The sequence below is a fragment of the Mobula birostris genome, chromosome 5, assembly GCF_030028105.1.
Source record: "Mobula birostris isolate sMobBir1 chromosome 5, sMobBir1.hap1, whole genome shotgun sequence".
In the NCBI taxonomy this organism is placed as follows: domain Eukaryota; kingdom Metazoa; phylum Chordata; class Chondrichthyes; order Myliobatiformes; family Myliobatidae; genus Mobula; species Mobula birostris.
Window position 1 is genome coordinate 79,113,251 of NC_092374.1, and position 21,947 is coordinate 79,135,197.

A 21,947-nucleotide genomic window follows, 5' to 3' on the forward strand; every position below is an offset into this window, starting at 1 on the left:
GCCAGTACCATTTTGGAATGGCTTTTACATTTTTAACAAAGCAAATTCTTTCAGAAGTTGTATCGCATCCATAAGATCTTGTACCAGTTGGCCATTCTTGATTGGGGTTCCTGCAGCAGTTAGAAACCCTCTTTGTCTCTATATTCTAAAATCATGAACAACTTCAAAACCATATCAAAAATCAGTATAGATACTGTATCAGCTGATCATCCTTCTTCCAATTTACAGGCTTCAAAGCTTTTAGTTTTGTCTTTTGCACAGAGATACGAGGAGCCATGTTTCCTGAAGCCAGCACTTCCGTTCAGAAGCAACCATTCGAATTCCTGTTTCAATGGTTGATGAGTCATCACTGTATAGAATCAGATCTTTGATCAGGGTTTCTTAATGCAGATGCAGTACACAATGTCACCTTTAAAGTTCAAAATTCTTTCTGTTGTTCTTCATTAAAAGTCACTGGATCATCTTCAGCAGGTTGTTGAGTGGTTGAGCAATAGTTGATAATCTGCCATGAGCTTGTCAATATATTGATTAACAATGGTTTCATCTTCAGTCATATGTGAATACATACTCTTGGTCTTTATTGGAGAAAGCTGTGATATTAAGACCATAAGACCATAAGACAATGGAGCAGAAATCAGCCATTCGGCCCATCGAGTCTGCTCCGCCATTTTATCATGAGCTGATGCATTCTCCCATTTAGTTTCACTCCCCCGCCTTCTCACCATAACCTTTGATGCCCTGGCTACTCAGATACCTATCAATCTCTGCCTTAAATACACCTAATGACTTGGCCTCCACTGCCGCCCGTGGCAACAAATTCCATAGATTCACCACGCTCTGGCTAAAAAAAATTTCTTCGCATCTCTGTTCTGAATGGGCGCCCTTCAATCCTTAAGTCATGCCCTCTCCTACTAGACTCCTCCATCATGGGAAACAACTTTGCCACATCCACTCTGCCCATGCCTTTCAACATTCGAAATGTTTCTATGAGGTCTCCCCTCATTCTTCTAAGCTCCAAGGAATACAGTCCAAGAGTGGACAAACATTCCTCATATGTTAACCCTCTCATTCCCAGAATCATTCTAGTGAATCTTCTCTGTACCCTCTCCAACGTCAGCACATCCTTTCTTAAATAAGGAGACCAAAACTGCCCACAGTACTCCAAGTGAGGTCTGACCAGCACCTTATAGAGCCTCAACATCACATCCCTGCTCCTATACTCTATTCCTCTAGAAATGAATGCGAACATTGCATTCGCCTTCTTCACCACCGACTCAACCTGGAGGTTAACCTTAAGGATATCCTGTACGAGGACTCCCAAGTCCCGTTGCATCTCCGAACTTTGAATTCTCTCCCCGTTTAAATAATAGTCTGCCCGTTTATTTCTTCTGCCAAAGTGCATAACCATACACTTTCCAATGTTGTATTTCATTTGCCACTTCTTTGCCCATTCTTCCAATCTATCCAAGTCTCTCTGCAGACTCTCTGTTTCCTCAGCACTACCGGCCCCTCCACCTACCTTCGTATCGTCAGCAAACTTAGCCACAAAGCCATCTATTCCATAATCCAAATCATTGATGTACAATGTAAAAAGAAGTGGCCCCAACACGGACCCCTGTAGAACACCACTGGTAACCGGCAGCCAACCAGAATAGGATTCCTTTGTTCCCACTCTCTGTTTCCTGCCAATCAGCCAATGCTCTATCCACGTATGTAACTTTCCCGTAATTCCATGGGCTCTTATCTTGTTAAGTAGCCTCATGTGTGGCACCTTGGCAAAGACCCTCTGAAAATCCAAATATACAACATCCGCTGCATCTCCCTTGTCTAGCCTACTTGCAATTTCCTCAAAAAATTGTAATTGGTTTGTCAGGCAGGATTTTCCTTTAAGGAATCCATGCTGAGTTCTGCCTATCTTGTCATATGCCTCCAGGTACTCTGTAACCTCATCCTTAACAATCGACTCCAACAACTTCCCAACCACCGATGTCAAGCTAACAGGTCTATAATTTCCTTTTTGCTTCCTTGCCCCCTTCTTAAATAGCGGAGTGACATTTGCAATCTTCCAGTCCTCCGGAACCATGCCAGAATCTATCGACTTTTGAAAGATCATCGCTAATGCCTCTGCAATCTCCACAGCTACTTTCTTTAGAACACGAGAGTGCATTCCATCTGGTCTGGTAGATTTATCTACCTTTAGACTATTCAGCTTCCTGAGTACTTTCTCTGTCATAATTGTGACTGCGCACACTTCTCTTCCCTGCCACCCTTGAGTGCCCGGTATACTGCTGATGTCTTCCTCAGTGAAGACTGATACAAAGTACTCGTTCAGTTCCTCCGCCGTCTCCTTATCTCCCATTACAATTTCTCCAGAATCATTTTCTATCGGTCCTATATCTACTCTCACCTGTCTTTTACTCTTTATACACTTGAAAAGCTTTTAGTATCCTCTTTGATATTATTTGCTAGCTTCCTTTCATAGTTAAACTTTTCCCTCTTAATGACCTTCTTAATCTCCTTTTGTAAGCTTTTAAAAACCTCCCAATCCTCTGTCTTCCCACTAATTTTTGCTTCCTTGTATGCCCTCTCCTTTGCTTTAACTTTGGCTTTGACTTCTCTTGTCAACCACGGTTGCATCCTTTTTCCATTCGAAAGTTTCTTTTTTGGAATATACCTCTCTTGCACCTTCCTCACTTCTCGCATAAACTCCAGCCACTGCTGCTCTGCCGTCCTTCCCGGCAGTGTCCCTTTCCAGTCAACTTTGGCCAGTTCCTCTCTCATGCCACGATAATTTCCTTTACTCCACTGAAATACCGACACATCAGATTTCGGCTTCTCTTTTTTAAATTTCACAGTGAACTCAATCACGTTATGATCACTGCCTCCTAAGGGTTCCTTCACCTCAATCTCTCTAATCACCTCCGATTCATTACACAATCCAGTACAGCCGATCCCCTAGTGCAGGGGTCCCCAACCTTTATCGCACTGCGGACCGGTTTCGTTTTGACAATATTCTTGCGGACCGGCCGACCGGTTGCGGGGGGAGCGGAGGTGGTAGGGTTGCCAACGGACAACAGTAGCAGTGCAGGCAAATACGCTGGGTTTACCCCGAGAAAGTCTACAATTACCATGAAGCCATAAGCGGGCACCAGTGCGCATGCGTGTACGATTCTCCCCCCCCCCCCCACAAATCGTTTTTGGTGATTCTCTTCGGAGGAGGGGGGCTGGGGTGTGTTAATCACTACCGGAATATCGGTGGTAAGTGGCTAATGCACTCAATTTCCTTTCTAAAAGGGTTTATCTAACGAATTTAATATTAAACACACAGCGCATATTTTCCTTGCATGAATATAGTGATAAGTCAATTGTCAGGGGAGGGCAGGGGAGCTTGAAGTAAGTGTTGAACGAACTTATAGTAGAAGTGGTAGAGGCAGGTTCGATATTATCATTTAAAGAAAAATTGGATAGGTATAAGGACAGGAAAGAAATGCAGGGTTATGGGCTGAGTGCAGGTCGGTGGGACTAGGTGAGAGTAGTGTTCGGCACGGACTAGAAGGGGAGAGATGGCCTATTTCCGTGCTGTAATTGCTATATGGTTATATAAGTCACCTATAAGTCAATAGCATCGTAACATTTTAAGTAACGTTTGGATATTAAACACGCAGCACATATTTTCCCCGTATGAACATATAAAATCATTGCAACACATCAATTTTGCTGAATCAGTGGGAGCCCTGGGCTTGTTTCCCCTCAACAAGACGGTCCTATCGAGGGGTGATGGGAGACAGCGATAGTCGAACGGGGTCCCTTATGTCCAGTCTATTCCGCAATTTAGTTTTCGTCGTATTCATTGCAGAGATATGTTGGAAATGGAAGCAACGTTTTCAGTGCTTTCGTGGCTATCTCAGGATTTTTAGCCTTGACTTTGATCCAGAATGCCAGCAGAGATGTGATATCAAATATGCTTTTCAGCCCGCCGTCATTTGCAAGCTCGAGGAGTTGATCTCCTTCCCGCGCTGAAATGGATGACGCGCAGGTAATGACCTCACATGCGTAATGGCTCAACAGTGGCCGTGACAGGGAATAAGGAAAGGTGCAGCTGATTCATATCGCCAAATCATAACGTTTCCTCGCGGTCCGGTAGCGTATGCTTTGCGGCCCAGTACTGGTCCACGGCCCGGTGGTTGGGGACCACTGCCCTAGTGGGCTCAACAACAAGCTGTTCTAAAAAGCCATCTCTCAGACATTCTACAAATTCTCTCTCTTGAGATCCAGTGCCGACCTGACTTTCCCAATCCACTCGCATGTTAAAATCCCCCACAATTATCATAACACTGCCCTTCTGACAAGCCTTTTCTATTTCCTGTTGTAATTAGTAGTCCACATCACTGCAGCTGTTTGGAGGCCTATAAATAACTGCCATCAGGGTCCTTTTACCCCTGCGATTCCTTCGCTCAACCCATAAAGATTCTGCACCTTCTGATCCTATATCACTTCTTTCTAATGGTTTAATATCATTTCTTACCAATAAAGCCACGCCTCTCCCTCTGCCTACCTTCCTATCCTTCCAATACACCGTGTATCCTTGGATGTTCAGCTCCCAGAGACATGCATCCTTTAGCCGCGTCTCAGTGATGGCCACAATATCATACCTGCCAATCTGTAGCTGTACAACAAGATCATTCACCTTATTCCTTATGCTGCGTGCATTTAAGTATAACACCTTAAAACCAGTATTTGGTACTTTTCGCTTTGATTTCACTGCAACTTTATTGCACTGCAACTCATCCCAATGGCTACAAATTTGCCCCATCACCTGCCTGGCTTTCCTGACATCTTTACTGCTCACTATCTTAGATTTATTTCTGTTTTCCCCTTCCTCCGCTCTATCATTCTGGTTCCCATCCCCCTGCCAAATTAGTTTAAACTCTCCCTAACAGTTCTATTAAACCTTCCCACCAGGATATTGGTCCCCTTCGGGTTCTGGTGTAACCTGTCCATTTTGAAGAGGTGGTACTTCCCCCAGAAGAGATCCCAATTATCCAAGAATCTGAAGCCCTGCCCCCTGCACCAGTCTCTCAGCCACGCATTCATCTGTCTGATCCTACCATTCTTGCCCTCGCTAGCACGTGGCACAGGTAGCAATCCTGAGATTACTACCCTGGAGGTCCTGCTTCTCAGCTTTCTTCCTAACTCCCAGAAAACTCTCTTCAGGACCTCTTCCCTTGTCCTATCTATGTCATTGGTACCAACATGTACCAAGACAACTGGCTGTTCGCCGTCCCCCTTCAGAATATTCTGGACCCGATCCGAGACATCCCGTACCCTGGCACCTGGGAGGCAACACACCATGCGAGTATCTCTATCAGGCTCACAGAATCTCCTGTCCGTTCCCCTGACTATGGAATCCCCTATGACTACCGCATTCCTCTTCCCCCTCCTTCCCTCCTGCACAACAGTGCCAGAAACTCGGTCACCGTGGGTGTCCCGTGTCAGGTCATCCCCCTCAACAGCATCTAGAACAAGATATTTGTTGCTGAGGGGGACAGCCACAGGTGTGCTCTCCACTATCTGGGCATTTTCTTTCCCTCTCCTGGCAGTCACCCAATTTTCTGACCCCTGTTGCCTAGGGATGACTACTTCCCTGTAGCTCCTGTCTATCACCTCTTCACTTTCCCTGATAAGCAGTAGGTCATCGAGCTGCAGCTCCAGATCCCTAACACAGTCTCTGAGGAGTTGCATCTCGGTGCACCCGGCGCAGATGTGGCCATCAGGGAGGCTGGAGGTCTCCCAGGATTCCCACATCTGACACCCTGAACAAGGCACTAACCCTGCAGGCATGCTATCTAATTCTACAGGAATGAAACAGGAAAAATAAGTCTACTCACCCACTTACCTCGCCAAACAGATGAACTTTTTAAACCGTTAGCTCGTACTGTTAGCTGTGTGAGCCCTGCTGTTCTTGTCTGTCCAGGCCTATTCGCCAAGTGGGGGAGAAAAGAGAGTTGGTGCTTCGTTCTTGCCTCTTCCCGTTTACCGCCGAAGCCCGTTGAAGCCAAAGCCCTACACTCTGCTGCCACTCACTCCGCTGCTCGCTGTATAGGGTGGTCTCCTTTTTAAACTCTCCACGTTGTCCTGTTACATCACGCGCCTGCGCAGTCTCGTCCTTCTTGCATTCAAAGAAGTTTTTTAAAAAAAATTGCCTTCCTTCAGAATTCAGCTCCCACGCCGCTCTGTTGTCCCGATCCAAAAGAAAGCCATTGGAAGTAAGTATTGCTGTCAATCTTATTGTGTCATCACTGCCATTCTGATTTGAGCTGCTCGGGGCTAGTGTAGGGCCCATGTCATGTCTTTGCTGTAATTCCTCAGAGTTTATATGTTGTTGCTGTCTTGGCAGACTCTTTGATGTAGGCTGGAATGCCTCGGAGTTCAGATGGTGAAACTGTTTGATAATTCCCCGGGCGGAGCGCTAGCAGTATTATTACTAGCAGGACCTTCCCCTTGAAGTGGTAACTGCGCTTTCAAATTGTTTCTAAGATTAACACATTTCGATTGAATTAAAAACATAAGAGGTTCTGCAGGTGCTGGAGATCCAAAGCTACACACACAAACACAGGTTCTGCCAGCATTTTATGTGTTTGTCTTAAATTGAATTACCCTTTGTTCTTTACATTTTGCTGTCCTATCTTGCTGTTTTTGTGGTTTATCACAAGTTGGCCGTTTCTTTCCATTAGCAAATACTTTACTCGTCCCGTTAACGCTTTCACTTGCTCACAGTTGATCAAACCAAACACAGTCTTATCTCTAAATCAGTAGAGCCATTTTCCATGTCTTCCTCTTCATAAACTTACCATTTTAGGTATTCTTCGTCCAGACTTTTTCATTAACTTTATCCAGCTTAAATGTCTTATTGGTAAGAGTTTTCAGAAGGTTTCACAACTTTGTTTTGATTTGATCTTAATTCATTTCTACTTTTTATTGACTGTGACCTCAATATTTTAAGTTTGCAGTCCAAATTCTAACCTTGTTCTGCAACCTGAATTTAATGAATTCCCATGCTCCAGTAGCATGTAGAATTTTCTTTACTTTCTATTGGCTTGCGTCTTTAATTAATGTTTTACCAGTTTGCCCATGGCTCTACCAGAATTCATTTCATTTTTTTTACAGATGCTTTTGTAAACAATGCAACAGTCCTCAATCCCGGTTTCCATTTTATGATGTAAAAACCAGAACTGGAACCATAAGACCATATAGGAGCAGAATTAGGCCATTTGACCCATGGTGTCTGCTCCGCCATTTCATTATAGCTGATCTCTTTGTAACCCTTCATGCCCTGACTGATCAAGAATCCTATCAACCTCTGCCTTAGATACCAGTGTACCCAGACACTTGGCCCCACAACCTCCTGTGGCAATCGATGCGGCTATAAAGAAGACAAAACAGTGATTGTATTTCATTATGAGCCCGAGGAGATTTGGTATGTCACTAAAACACTCACAAATTTCTAGATATACCGTGGAGAGCATTCTAACTGGTTGCATTGCAGTCTGTTATGGCATGGGGGCTACTGCACAGGAAGAAAGTAAGCTGCAGAGAGTTGTAAAATTAGACAGCTCCACCATGGACACTAGCCTCTGTAGTATCCAAGCCATCTTCAAAGAGTGGTGCCTCAAAAAGGAAGCATCTCTCATTAATGATCCCACCACCCAGGGCATTGCCTCTTCTCATTATTACCATGAGGAAGGAGGTACAGAAGCCTGAAGGCACACACTCAATTATTCAGGAACAGCTTCTTCCCCTTTGCCACCTGATTTCCCAATGGGCATTGAACCCATGAACACTACCTCACTATTCTTTTATTTCTGCTTTTGTACTACTTACTTAACTATTAAAATATATATATTGACTGTAATTCAGTGTTTTTCTAGATTTATCAAGTATTGCATTGTGCTACTGCTGCAAAGTTAACAAATTTCACAACATATGTCAATGATATTAAACCCGATTCCGACAGAATGCCGAAGAAACTAGTTCTTACTTTCTCAGACAATTTGGAAGATAAAAGAATGTTCTTACCCCTTTTGTTGCACAGTAAAAATTCTCTATTTGTCTGGGATTGTTCCGAGTTCTAAATCCTGCCAACCACACCAATTAACACAACTTCCGTGTTTAAATCAAGGCTTTTTTAGAAATCAGTAATGAAGCATAAAACTTGTTCCTTCAGGATAGTTTTATTAAAAGTTGATAGAACAGGGAAGGAGCAGTGACAATGTCTACTATTTGAAGAGAGAAATTAAAGATATGGCACCTGGCATAAAACAACTACTTTTATACTCAAAGAGAAGTAAAATTCCACTCAAATCTATAGATAACAATAACCCAATTAGAAAGTACTTAGTGAATACTGCAGTAAAAATCAACCTATCAGAAAACACTTAGTCACTTAATGAAGTACAAAAAAAGCTCCAGAATTACACTTTTATATTACACAGTTCTGCATATAAACACTACTTAAAATGAAAGCAGATTATTAATAGTTAAACTGTAAAGAAAATAAGAATTAAACAGACAGATCGAACAGACTCTCAGCACCCGTGCACTTGATTCACATTGAAAGTACACTGTGATGCTCAGAGATTTCTGGGTAAGAACAGTGCCAGTGAAAGTGTTTACAAGCATTGCCTCCCTTCTGCCAAATGGTAACAATCCAGTCAACACTTTTATGAGAATTCAGCAAGTGCCCACAAGTAATAAGCTCATTGTCAACAGGCAGTGCGTCAACAAACAAAAATCAACCTTTTTATTCTGTCAATCAACTGCCAGATGCTGCTATTTGTCATTTGTTGCCACAGCCCGCCTCTGAGCCCCAATGTCTACCCTGTGCTGACCCATCCCTGGTTTCTGACCTGTTCTATTGAACATCCAACTTGTTGTCCACTTTCAGCTTTCAGACTTTGTTGGACGGTGATGTATTTTAACAACCCAGCTTGTGACAGGCAGCCCTTCAGAAGCAGTGAAAATGACCCATAACTTTGACATGAACAGGGAATAAGGAGGTTAACTTCCAATGTCATTTATCCTTGGCTGGGATGTTTGAGGAACAAAAGTCATGTCAGACGTAACTGCAGACAGCTCGTCTTCTTCAGTCTGCAGAAAGTCACATAGGAAATTCAAGGGAATACTTCTTCACCCACAGAGTGGTGACTGTTTGCAACCCATCACTACAGGCAGAGCGAGGGGTGAATGCAGGAATAGATTTAAAAGGACTGTTGTGGAATAGAAACACTGACAGGGACCAGAGGGCTGAGTTGACTCCCTACTGTGTACTGGATGTGTTGTAAATTCAGTAGGTACCTGAGACAGAGTTTAAAGTAGTTTAAAAGAGTTTAAAATTTATTTCTCACAGATCTAGAATACTAAACTCCAGTCCCATAAAAGGTGAGCATCAGTAGAAGAAACTGCTCTCCTGACCAGGGTACAGCACTGGGTATACTTCACTAGGTGTTTGAAGTAAACGGGATGGTACTTTGACTGTTGACCATGACAAAATTAATAAACCTTTTCAAGAATTCTATACCTCTTTATACCAATCAGAATTTCCTGACGATTCTACCATAATGCATGAATTTTTAAGAAAATTGAATGTTCCGAAATTACCACTTAATGAATGTTTAACATTAGGTGCACCCATTATGGAAGAAGAAATAAAGAAAGCAACTTCCTTGATGAATTCTGGTAAAGCACCCGGCCTGGATGGGTATACAGTAGAATTTTTAAAATCTTTTTCAAGTCTACTTTCTCCTTGGTTATATAGAATTTTTAAGGGTGCCTTATTTGTAGGTAAGTTACCACAATCTTTTTATGAAGCATCAATATCTTTAATTCCTAAAAAAGATAAAGACCCCACTGCATGTGCATCATATAGACCTATATCCTTGTTAAATGTGGACTCCAAAATATTTTCCAAAATGTTAGCCATTAGATTGTAAAATGTATTGCCACAAATTGTCTCTGATGACCAGACAGGATTTATTAAAAATCGTTATTCGTATTTTAATGTTAGGTTGATGAACACTGTATATACTTCTTCATCTAAAACTCCAGAATGTGTTATTCTGCTTGATGCCGAGAAGGCGTTTGATAGAGTTGAATGGGAATATTTATTTAACATCCTTGAGAAATTTAATTTTAACCCAAAGAAACTGCTCTCCTGACCAGGGTACAGCACTGGGTATACTTCACTAGGAGTTTGAAGTAAACGGGATATCATACACCTTTGGCTTCTGTACTTACTAATAATCAGAGATCCCCTTTTTTAGGCTTTTTCCAGGTACTAGACAGGGCTGTCCTTTAAGCCCTTTACTATTTGATATTGCCTTGGAGCCCTTGGAAATCGCTCTTCGTGATTCACCCAATATATTTGGCATTATTCGTGGGAATGAGACACATGAGGTATCATTATATGCAGATGACCTGTTACTATATATCTCTAATCCAGAGAAATCCATCCCTGCAGTAATATTACTCCACTAATTGCTCAGTTTAGTAGTTTCTCTGGTTATAAATTGAATCTTAATAAGAGTGAGCTTTTGCTATTAAATATGCAAGTTCCAATCTATAGACAATTACCATTTAGACTAGTTACTGATTATTTTACTTATTTGGGTGTTAAAATTACTAAGAAGCGTAAGGATCTATTTAAAGTTAACTTTTTACCCTTAATTGATCATGTTAAACAACTGCTTACTAAATGGTCCCCATTGTCCCTATCATTGATTGGTCGAATCAATGCTATTAAGATGATTACTTTACCTAAATTTCTGTATCTATTTCAGGCAGTACCAATCTTCATCTCTAAATCCTTTTTTGATATTATTGATTCTAAAATTTCTTCATATATATGGCAGATTAAAAATCCCAGATTAAGTAAGAAATATTTACAGAAATCAAACAAGGATGGCGGTTTGGCATTGCCCAACTTTAGATTCTATTACTGAGCAATTAATATTCAATATCTAACGTTCTGGACACAACTTTGGATGAAATTCAATGTCCACGATGGGTGAACCTCAAGTGTGAGTCTGTACAGTGGTTCTCATTGGCTTCTATTTTAGGGGCTTTGCTTTCCTTTGTACTTACTAAACTGAATAAACAAACGATTAATCCAATAATTAAACATACAATACAAATATGGTTTAAGTTTCGTAAATTTTTTGGATTGAATAAATTTAGCCTATCAAGTCCTATTATATCCAATTTTTTCTTCCAACCATCCAGAACTGGTCAAGCTTTTATTTTATGGAAAACAAAGGAAATAATATGTTTTCGTGATTTATTCATGGAGAATTGTCTCATCTCCTTTGAACAGTTGTCTAATAAACTGTGTACGTACATCTATTGATGCTTCTGGACACATCTTCAGTGATGTTCCTGGAATCATCGGGTGTTTCGGGTCTTTCAACATCATACAACCTCCTCGAGGTGACCCAGCCGGGGCTGATCAGACCCTAACTTGTGTCCAGATGGCTAGCTACTTATGACTCCATGGTTCCCCTCTTTTGAGCCACAGCCACCTTGAGGCCCTCTCTGCCACATCGGTGGTACTCTCCTCTTCCCCTCTCTGCCTAGATCACATATTTTCAGATATTTACAGATTAGAAACTTTTTGAAGGTTATTTTGCCTACTTTTCCGATATCACATCAAACTGAAATTACAGAAAGTACGTTTAGGTATGTCTGATAAAATTAAGAATGAATGGGAAAGAGAACTTCAGGTATCTTTACCCACAGAGAAATGGGAGAAAATTCTGCGACTAGTTAACACTTCTTCAATGTGTGCTAGACACGCTTTGATACAATTTAAGGTGGTTCATAGGGCCCATATATCTAAGGATAAGTTAGCTCGTTTTCATGGTCATATAAATCCTGTCTGTGGCAGATGTAATTCTGAGGTAGGTTCCTTGACACATATGTTCTGGTCTTACCCTCTTTTGGAAAAATATTGGAAAGACATTTTTGATATTATTTCAGTAGTTTTGCGTATTGATTTACAACCTCACCCTATTACTGCAATTTTTGGACTACCAATGATAGAGTTTAGTCATTTATCCCCTTCAGCTTGTTATTTGATTGCATTTGTTACATTAATAGCCAGAAGATCCATCTTATTTAAATGGAAAGATCCGAATCCCCCTACTACATTCCAATGGTTTTCCCAAACTATCACATGTTTAAACTTGGAAAAAAATTAGGTGAGGTACCACTGATCCTTAAATTTGAAGAAAATTGGAGGCCATTTATTCAACATTTTCATATGATGTAAGCTGACCTTTTCTGAATCCTTTTTAGTAACTTCTTGTTTGTGTACAGAGGAGTGGAGTTAATGACAAATAATGATCATAACCGATGAAATATGGCAGCCCAGTCTTTGTTTTGTTTTGTTTTTTTTAGTGTAGGGGGTAAAAACTCTTTTTTTGAATCTTTTTCATGTTCAGTTATTAAGAGATTGGGAGGTTTAAATTAAATATGTTACTCGGAGTCTGTGTCAGTATACGTTAACCGTTATTAATGTAATCCCGATCTCTCTGTATCATTATCATTGTTATGTTATCAATTTGAAACTCAATATAAAAGATTGAAAAAGAAAGAAAAGGAGTTTGAAAAGATTTGCTATGCCAACAAAAACACTCAAAAACTTCTATAGATGTATCGTGGAGAACATTCTGACAGTCTGCAACACTGTCTGGTATGGAGATTGGGGGGGGGGGGGTGCTACCGCACAGGACCGACAGAAGCTGTAGACAGTCGTAAATTTAGTTGGCTCCATCTTGGGTACTAGCCTACAAAGTACCCAGGGCATCTTTAAGGAGCGATGTCTCAGAATGGCAGAGTCCATTATTAAGACCCCCAGCACCCAGGACATGCCTTTTTCTCAGTTAATATCATGTAGGAGGTATAGAAGCCTGAAGGCACACACTCAGCAATTCAGGAACAGCTTCTTCCCCTCTGCCATCCGATTCCTAAATGGACATTGAATCCATGAACACTAACTTACCTTTTAAATGTATATTATTTCTCTTCTTGCATAATTTTTAATCTATTCAATATAAATATACTGTAATTGATTTATTGTTTTTTTTCTTTTTCTTCTATATTATGTATGCATTGAACAGCTGCTAAGTTAACACATTTCACGACATGCCGGTGATAATAAACCTGATTCTGATGAGGAGCAGCAATAATTGCAGAAGTCAACGATAAGTCACTTTTGAACTTGCCTCTGGAGTCACCAACTGTGATGATTAGATATCCAGCACGTAGCTTATGTAAACATTTTCCCCAGTGTGAACTCAGTAATGTGCCATAATTGTGGATGACTGAGTGAATCCCTTCCCATGTTCAGAACCTATCCCAGTGTAAACTTGCTGGTGTGCCTTCAAGTGGACTGATTGAGTGAATGAATCCCTTCCTACAATCAGGAGTCGAACAGCCTCTCCCCATTGTGAACTCGCTGATGTCCTCTCCCCAGTGTGAACTGATTGGTGTGTCTGTAAGATGCATAACTGAGTGAATCCCATCTCACACAGAACAAGTGAATTGTTTCTCTCCAGTGTGAACTTGCTGGTGTGTCCGCAGGTGGGACGACTGAGTGAATCCCTTCCGACATTCAGAGCAGGTGAACGGTTTCTCTCCAGTGTGGACTCGTTGATGCTCCTTCAGTTGAGATGACCGAGTGAATCCCTTCCCACAGTCTGAGCAGGTGAATGGCCTCTCCCCAGTGTGAAGTCGCTGATGTACTTTCAAGTCTGATGACCGAGTGAATTCTTTCCCACAATCTGAGCAGGTGAACGGCCTCTCCCCAGTGTGAATTCGCTGATGCTCCTTCAGTTGAGATGACTGAGTGAATCCCTTTCCACAGTCTGAGCAGGAGAATGGTCTCTCCCCAGTGTGAATCCGCTGATGTAACTTCAGTTGAGATGACCGTGCGAATCCCTTCCCACAGTCTGAACAGTTGAATGGTTTCTCCCCAGTGTGAACTCGCTGATGTTCCTTCAGTTGAGATGACTGAGTGAATCCCTTCCCACAGTCTGAGCAGGTGAACGGCCTCTCTCCAGTGTGAAATGTCTGGTGTATCAGTAGGTGAGATGATCGAGTGAATCCCTTTCCACAGTCTGAGCAGGTGAATGGCCTCTCCCCAGTGTGAACTCGCTGATGTTCCTTCAGTTGAGATGACCGAGTGTATCCCTTCCCACAGTCTGAGCATGTGAACGGCCTCTCCCCAGTGTGAACTCGCTGATGTACTTTCAAGTCTGAAGACCGACTGAATTCCTTCCCACAGTCTGAACAAGTGAACGGCCTCTCCCCAGTGTGAACTCGCTGATGTTCATTCAGTTGATATGACTGAGTGAATCCCTTCCCACAGTCTGAGCAGATGAATGGCTTTTCCCCAGTGTGAACTCGCTGGTGTCTCTGCAGTGTGGATGAGTGTGTGAATGCCTTCCCACACTCTGAGCAGATAAACGGCATCTCCCCAGTGTGAACTAACTGGTGTGCTAGTAGGTTAGATGACCGAGTGAATCCCTTTCCACATTCAGAGCAGATGAATGGCCTCTCCCCAGTGTGAACTCGCTGGTGTGTCTGCAGGTTGGATTTCTGAGTGAATCCCTTCCCACAGTCTGAGCAGGTGAATGGTTTCTCCTCAGTGTGAACCAACTGGTGTTTCTGCAGGTTTGACGAATGAGTGAAGTTCTTCCCACAGTCTGAGCAGGTGAATGGTTTCTCTCCAGTGTGAACTCGCTGGTGTCTCTGTAGTGTGGATAAGTGTGTGAATGTCTTCCCACAGTCTGAGCAGGTGAACGGCCTCTCCCCAGTGTGAACTAACTGGTGTATCAGTAGGTGAGATGACCGAGTGTATCCTTTTCCACAGTCTGAGCAGGTGAATGGCCTCTCCCCAGTGTGAAGTCGCTGATGCACTTTCAAATGATATGACCGAGTAAATTCCTTCCCACAGTCTGAGCAGGCGAATGGTTTCTCTCCAGTGTGAATCCGCCGATGTTCATTCAGTTGACATGACTGAGTGAATCCTTTCCCACATTCAGAGCAGGTGAACGGCCTCTCCCCAGTGTGAACTCGGTAATGTGACACAAGGGTAGATGACTGAGTGAACCCCTTCCCACATTCAGAGCAGGTGAATGGTTTCTCCCCGGTGTGAACCCGCTGGTGTCTCTGTAGTGTGGATGAGTGTGTGAATGCCTTCCCACAGTCTGAGCAGGTCAACGGCATCTCCCCAGTGTGAACTGACTGGTGTGCCAGTAGAAAAGATGACTAAGTGAATCCTTTTCCACACACAAAAAAAGGGGAAGAGCTTCTCTCACATATGAACCCACTGGTGTACCAGCAGGTGAAATGACTGAGTGTATCCCTTCCCAAAGTCTGAGCAGGTGAATGGTTTTTCCTCAGTGTGAACTGATTGCTGGGTCAATAGGTTAGATGACTGAGCGAAAGTTTTCCCACACTCAGAGCAGATGTAAAGCTTCTAATGAGTATGAACTCAGTCGTGTGTCAGGTATTCAGAGGACCGAGTGAAGCTCTTCCCACATACAGAACAGTTGAGCAATCTCTCTCCCCGGTGAACTCAGTGATGTGTCCACGATGGGATGAGTGACTGAATCTCTTCCCACAGTCTGAGCAGGTCAACGTTCTCTCACTGGTGAACTTTCTAATATACCTTTAGCATTGATTGCAGAGTGAATTGCTTCCCGTAGTCAGAACACGTGCAGCATCTCACTACGGTGTAAATTGCTGATGTATCTTCAGGCTGGATGACTGAGTAGATCCCCTCCCACACACAGAGCAGGTGAATGATCTTTTTCCCACTGTGAACTTGCTGGTGTGGCTGCAGGTAAGCTGTGAGTAAATCCCTTCCCACGCTGAGAGAAGGAGAATGATATCTCACTGCAATCAATTCTCTGGCAATTCAGAAAGTCAGGTGTCAGGTGTTTTGAATCCCTTGCATAATCAATGCAGTTGAAAACTGATCTCCAGTGAATAAATGCTGGAACATCCTGGTTCCACTGGGTTACACAGAGTTACAAAAGAAAAGTTCATTTCAGACACAAAGTGCGTTTCCAGCTGGGATGATGTTGCCAAGAAAATATCTGGTCAATCTTTAAATATCTGGACAGAGACAGCAAAACAGAAGTGGTCTTGTGTTTGAGGTGCCCATACACAAATTTTCTGCCGATTCTAACCTGTAAAAATATTTGCAAAAGGCATCAATGGGTGAAGGAGAATATTTCAGGTGAGATTTTAGTCTGTGGTGAGCTCTGACAGCACATTATTATGAAGTTCAACTCAAGTTGGAGGAATTTCCCATCTCCTAACTGGTCACAGATCAGGCACCCTGACTGACCATCTGATTGTATCCCTGTCCGTACCAGAATGGGCCATTTCTGCCTTTCACCAATCTGTGACGAGTCAGTTTGTCTCTCTCCATTAGTAATATCTCAAATTCTGGTTATGTCCCTCAGTGCTACAAAGAGCACTTGATATTATCTATCTGATCCTAGAGATTTTCTAATTAGTCTGATCCCCATCCCCAAGTTGATTGGCAGTGTTGAACATCACAATAGCAATGACAATGAATATGGTGTGGAGGGCAGTAGTCTTTCTCACTGGAGTGTGGCAATTTTGTGATGTGGAAGCTACAGGTCAGTTGTTATCTAGGACAAAGGTGTGTAATGTCATTTATGTACCCAGAGAGAATGGTACAAAACAAGTTCTCACATATAGAATGGGCCTGAACAATAGGAGATAGAAAAAAAAGCAATTTTCTCAAGAACCAGATTATTCAGGAGGCTGAGGGGGTGATAGGGGGGTCATATGGATTCTGTGGACAAGAATGCGATTCTTGGATGGTATGTTGCCTCCCATGAGCCATAGTCCAAGACATCTTGCATTGAGCCCTCAGCATTCTGAAGTGAAAGGGTGAACACCCAGAGGTCGTGGTCCATGTAGGTACCAATGACATAGGTAGAAAGAGTGACGAGGTTCTGCAAAGTGAATTCAGAGAGTTAATGCTAATTAAAGGTCAAGACTCCGGGATTGCCAACTCAGCATTGCTGGCCATCCACATGCTAGTGAGGCCAGAATGAGGAAAATAATACAGTTTAATATGTGGCTAAGGAGTTGGTGTAGGAGAGAGGGCATAAGATTTTTGGATCACTGGGTTCTCTTTCAGAGAAGGTGGGACCTGTACAAAAGAGACAGTTTTCACTTGAACTGAAAGGGGATTAATCTCCCAGTGGGAAGGTTTGCTAATGCTGCACAGTGGGGTTTAAACTAGCATTGCAGGGGATGAGAACCAGAGTGTCAGAAGAGTTAGTGGAGAGGTTATGGAAACAGATGTTGTTAACACCTCAGGCAAAGTCAGGAACCAAAAGGTTAAGCATGGTGTGACTAATATCCTTTCTTTTTCAATCTTTTTATTAATTTTCAAATGCATAAATATAACAACAATACTAGTACAAAGAGATTGGGATTACTCATTAGCATATGTGAATATAAACTACAGATAACACAAGCATACTAAGCCTCCCAAACTCTTAATGTAATTAAACATGATAAAGAGAAAAATGAAAAAAATGTCAAGAAAAAAAAACAAATTAGTTTAGTTTTTGTTTTTTTTTTCTAATTTAGGGTGTGACTAATATCCTGAACGGTGTAAGAAGTATCGTTGAAAAGGTAGATAAGCTCAGGCAAGGATCGACACCTTGAATTACGACATTGTAACCATTAGTGACACTTGGTCGCAGGAGGGGCAGGACTGGCAGCTCAATGTCCTAAAATTCTGTTGTTTTAGACGTGATAAGAGTGGGAGGGATGGCGTTACTAGTCAGGGAAACTGTTATGGCAGTGTTCAGTCAGGACAGCCTGGAGATCTTGACCAATGAGGTATTATGGGTGGAACTGAGAAATAAGAAAATATGACCACATTAATGGGCTATATTATAGATCATCCAACAGTCCAAAGGATTTAAAGGAACAAATTTGCAGAGAGATTGCAGACAGTTGCAAGGATTGTTCTATTAGGTGACTTCAACTTTCCACATATTTACTGGGACTTCCATAATGTAAATGGAGTAGATGGGATAGAGTTTGTCAAATGCCATTAGTTTCACAGTAGATATGCAAAAAGATAGGCCTGGTCGGAAGGCTGAGATTTTAAATTGAAGAAAGGCTCATTTGGATGGTATGAGAACGGATCTGGCAGGTGTGGATTGGGACAGGTTGTTTCTGGCAACAAAAAGGAAGTTAATTGCTGGTAGGCATAAATGAACTGCTTACAGACAATAGGTGCAGGAGTAGGTCATTCGGCCCTTCGAGCCAGCACCACCATTCACTGTGATCATGGCTGATCATCCACAATCAGTATCCAGTTCCTGCCTTATCCGAATAACCTTTGATTCCGCTACCTTTAAGAGCTCTATCCATCTCTTTCTTGAAAGCATCCAGAGACGCGGCCTCCACAGCCTTCTGGGGCAGGGCATTCCATACATCCACCACTCTCTGGGTGAAAAAGTTTTTTCTCAACTCTGTTCTAAATGGCCTACCCCTTATTTTTAAACTGTAGCCTCTGGTTCTGGACTCACCCATCAGCGGGAACATGCTTCCTGCCTCCAGCATGTCCAAACCCTTAATAATCTTATATGTTTCAATAAGATCCCCTCTCAGCCTTCTAAATTCCAGAGTATACAAGCCCAGTCGCTCCAATCTTTCGACATATGACAGTCCCGCCATCCCGGAAATTAACCTTGTGAACCTACGCTGCACTCCCTCAATAGCAAGAATGTCCTTCCTCAAATTTGGAGACCAAAACTGCACACAGTACTCCAGGTGTGGTCTCACCAGGGCCCTGTACAGCTGCAGAAGGACCTCTTTGTTCTTAAACTCAATTCCCCTTGTTATGAAGGGCAGCATGCCATTAGCTTTCTTCACAGCCTGCTGTACTTGCATGCTTGCTTTCAGTGACTGATGTACAAGAACACCTAGATCTCATTGTACTTCCCCTTTTCCTAACTTGACTCTATTTAGATAATAATCTGCCTTCCTGTTCTTACCACCAAAGTGGATAACCTCACATTTATCTACATTAAACTGCATCTGCCATGCATCTGCCCACTCACCCAGCCTGTCCAAGTCACCCTGTGTTCTCATAACATCCTCCTCACATTTCACACTGCCACCCAGCTTTGTGTCATCGGCAAATTTGCTAATGTTACTTTTAATTCCCTCATCTAAATCATTAATATATATTGTAAACAGCTGCGGTCCCAGCACTGAACCCTGCGGTACCCCACTGGTCACCGCCTGTCATTCCGAAAGGGACCCATTAATCACTACTCTTTGTTTTCTGTCAGCCAGCCAATTTTCAATCCATGTCAGTACTCTGCCACCAATACCATGTGCCCTAATTTTGCCCACTGATCTCCTATTTGGGACTTTATCAAAGGCTTTCTGGAAGTCCAGGTACACTACATCCACTGGCTCTCCCTTGTCCATTTTCATAGTTACATCCTCAAAAAATTCCAGAAGGTTAGTCAAGCACGATTTCCCCTTCGTAAATCCATGCTGACTCGGACCGATCCTGTTACTGCTATCCAGATGTATTGTAATTTCATCTTTTATAATTGATTCCAGTATCTTTCCCACCACCGACGTCAGGCTAACCGGTCTATAATTCTCTGTTTTCTCTCTTCCCCCCGTCTTGAAGAGAGGGACAACATTAGCTACCCTCCAATCCACAGGAACTGATCCTGAATCTATAGAACATTGGAAAATGATTACCAATGCATCCACGATTTCTAAAGCCACCTCCTTAAGTACCCTGGGATGCAGACCATCACGTCTCCAGGACTTATCAGCCTTCAGACCCAACAGTCTATCCAACACTATTTCTTGCTTAATATAAATTTCCTTCAGTTCATCCATTACCCTAGGTCCTTTGGCCACTATTATATCTGGGAGATTGTTTGTGTCTTCCCTAGTGAAGACAGACCCAAAGTACCTGTTCAACTCGTCTGCCATTTCCTTGTTCCCCATAATAAATTCACCCGTTTCTGTCTTCAAGGGCCCAATTTTGGTCTTAACTATTTTTTTCCTTTTCACATACCTAAAGAAGCTTTTACTATCCTCCTTTATATTCTTGGCTAGTTTACCCTCGTACCTCATTTTTTCTCCACGTATTGCCTTTTCAGTTACTTTCTGTTGCTCTTTAAAAGTTTCCCAATCCTCCGGCTTCCCACTCATCTTTGCTATGTTACACTTCTCTTTTTTATTTTTATACTGTCCATTACTTCCCTTGTCAGCCACAGCCTCCCCTTACTCCCCTTAGGATCTTTCTTCCTCTTTGGAACAAACTGATCCAGCACCTTCTGCATTATTCCCAGAAACACTTGCCATTGCTGTTCCACTGTCATCCCTGCTAGGGTATCGTTCCATTGAACTTTGGCCAGCTCCTCCCTCATAGCACCATAGTTCCCTTTGTTCAACTGTAATACTGACACTTCCAAGTTTCCCTTCTCGGAGGATAATAAATGTAAGAGAACACTTAAGAAGGAGATCAGGAGGGCTAAAAGAAGTCATGAGTTGCCCTGGAAGACAAGACGAAAGAGAATACTAAGGGGTTCTACAGATATGTTACGAGCAAAACGATTGCAAAGGACAGAATCGGTCCTCTGGAAGATGAGAATGGTCATCCATGTGTGGAGCCAAAAGAGATGGAGGGGGATCGTAAATCATTTTTTTTTGCATCTGTATTTACTCAGGAGATGGACACAGAGTCTATCTCAATGTTTGAGATAAGTTTGGATAAGTACATGGATAGTATGTGTTAGGCAAGCTATGGTCCCAGTGCAGGTCAATGGGAGTGAGCAGTTTAAATGATTCTCGCGGACTAGAAGGACTGGACAACCTGGTAGTGTGCTGTACCTTCTCTGACTCTGAAGGAAGGAAGGAAGGATGGATTTTGTTCTCCCCCCCCCCCACATCACTAATTGATATTTTAATTCACTGGAAGGTAGACTCTTCACCTGAGATTAACTCTGAACTATATTTTAGTTCAGAGTTCCTAATCCTTGGATTTACATGACTGGAGCTCGACAGTATCTGGGAGAACCATTCACTTCCACTTGCTCCACATTGCTTCCAAACAGACACGGACTAGCTAGCAATATACTGGTAGGGTCACCCATGGCTGCTTCTTTACCCAGAAACCCCCAGGAACGAGATCTCGGTCTATCCGTCACGGTCCCAGGAATGCGCATGTGCTATAGAAATAGCGCCATCACTTTCGCTCATCAGCTGAAAGCTGCCAGAGGCCCAGATATGGATCGTGCGGCTGAGAGAAAGGAAAAGGATCCGTACAATCTCGGGGTATAGGACCACATTGTGTCTAAAGCTCTCAGGAATTCTCCCTCAGTCGCGGTGTGGACGCCGATGCCGACGAAATCCCCGCCCGGAACCCTGATCATACCTGCTGCCGATCCTCCTGAGGGTCTTGTTCACTCAGCGCATGTGCGATTTCCAGAAAGATCTGCGACCCTCACGCCTGCGCATTTGATCGTCTGATCAGCGGCGGCGAATTCTGAAGCGCCGAGGTGTCTGGGTAACTGAGGTGTCTATACATGTCTGCAAACTGCGGTTACCCTATGTCACATGGCTCAAAAACAGTCATGTGCACCTCAGGGGTGTTTGGTTAGCTTACTGCTCTACTCCCTCTATACCCATGACTGTGTGGCTAGGCATAGCTCAAATACCATCTATAAATTTGCAGACGATACAACCATTGTTGGTAGAATCTCAGGTGGTGACGAGAAGGCGTACAGGAGTGAGATATGCCAACTAATGGAATGGTGCCACAGCAACAACCTGGCACTCAACGTCAGTAA

General features: G+C 42.8%; 1 protein-coding gene across 2 annotated transcripts in view; it reads right to left on the minus strand.

Moving 5' to 3' along the window:
• Positions 1-21,578, minus strand: part of LOC140197785 (uncharacterized) — a 72,872-nt gene extending 51,294 nt beyond the window's left edge. The window contains exons 1-2 of one of the 2 annotated variants that reach the window (XM_072258233.1): positions 21,533-21,564; positions 13,665-16,250 (exon numbers count right to left, since the gene is read on the minus strand). In XM_072258233.1, the coding sequence (XP_072114334.1) occupies positions 13,665-15,282 (1,618 nt within the window). In that variant the 5' untranslated portion in view covers positions 15,283-16,250; positions 21,533-21,564. Of the gene's footprint in view, positions 1-13,664; positions 16,251-21,532 lie in introns of both variants that reach the window. The other variant, XR_011886023.1, reaches the window with a different exon arrangement.
• Positions 21,579-21,947: the final 369 nt, after the last annotated feature.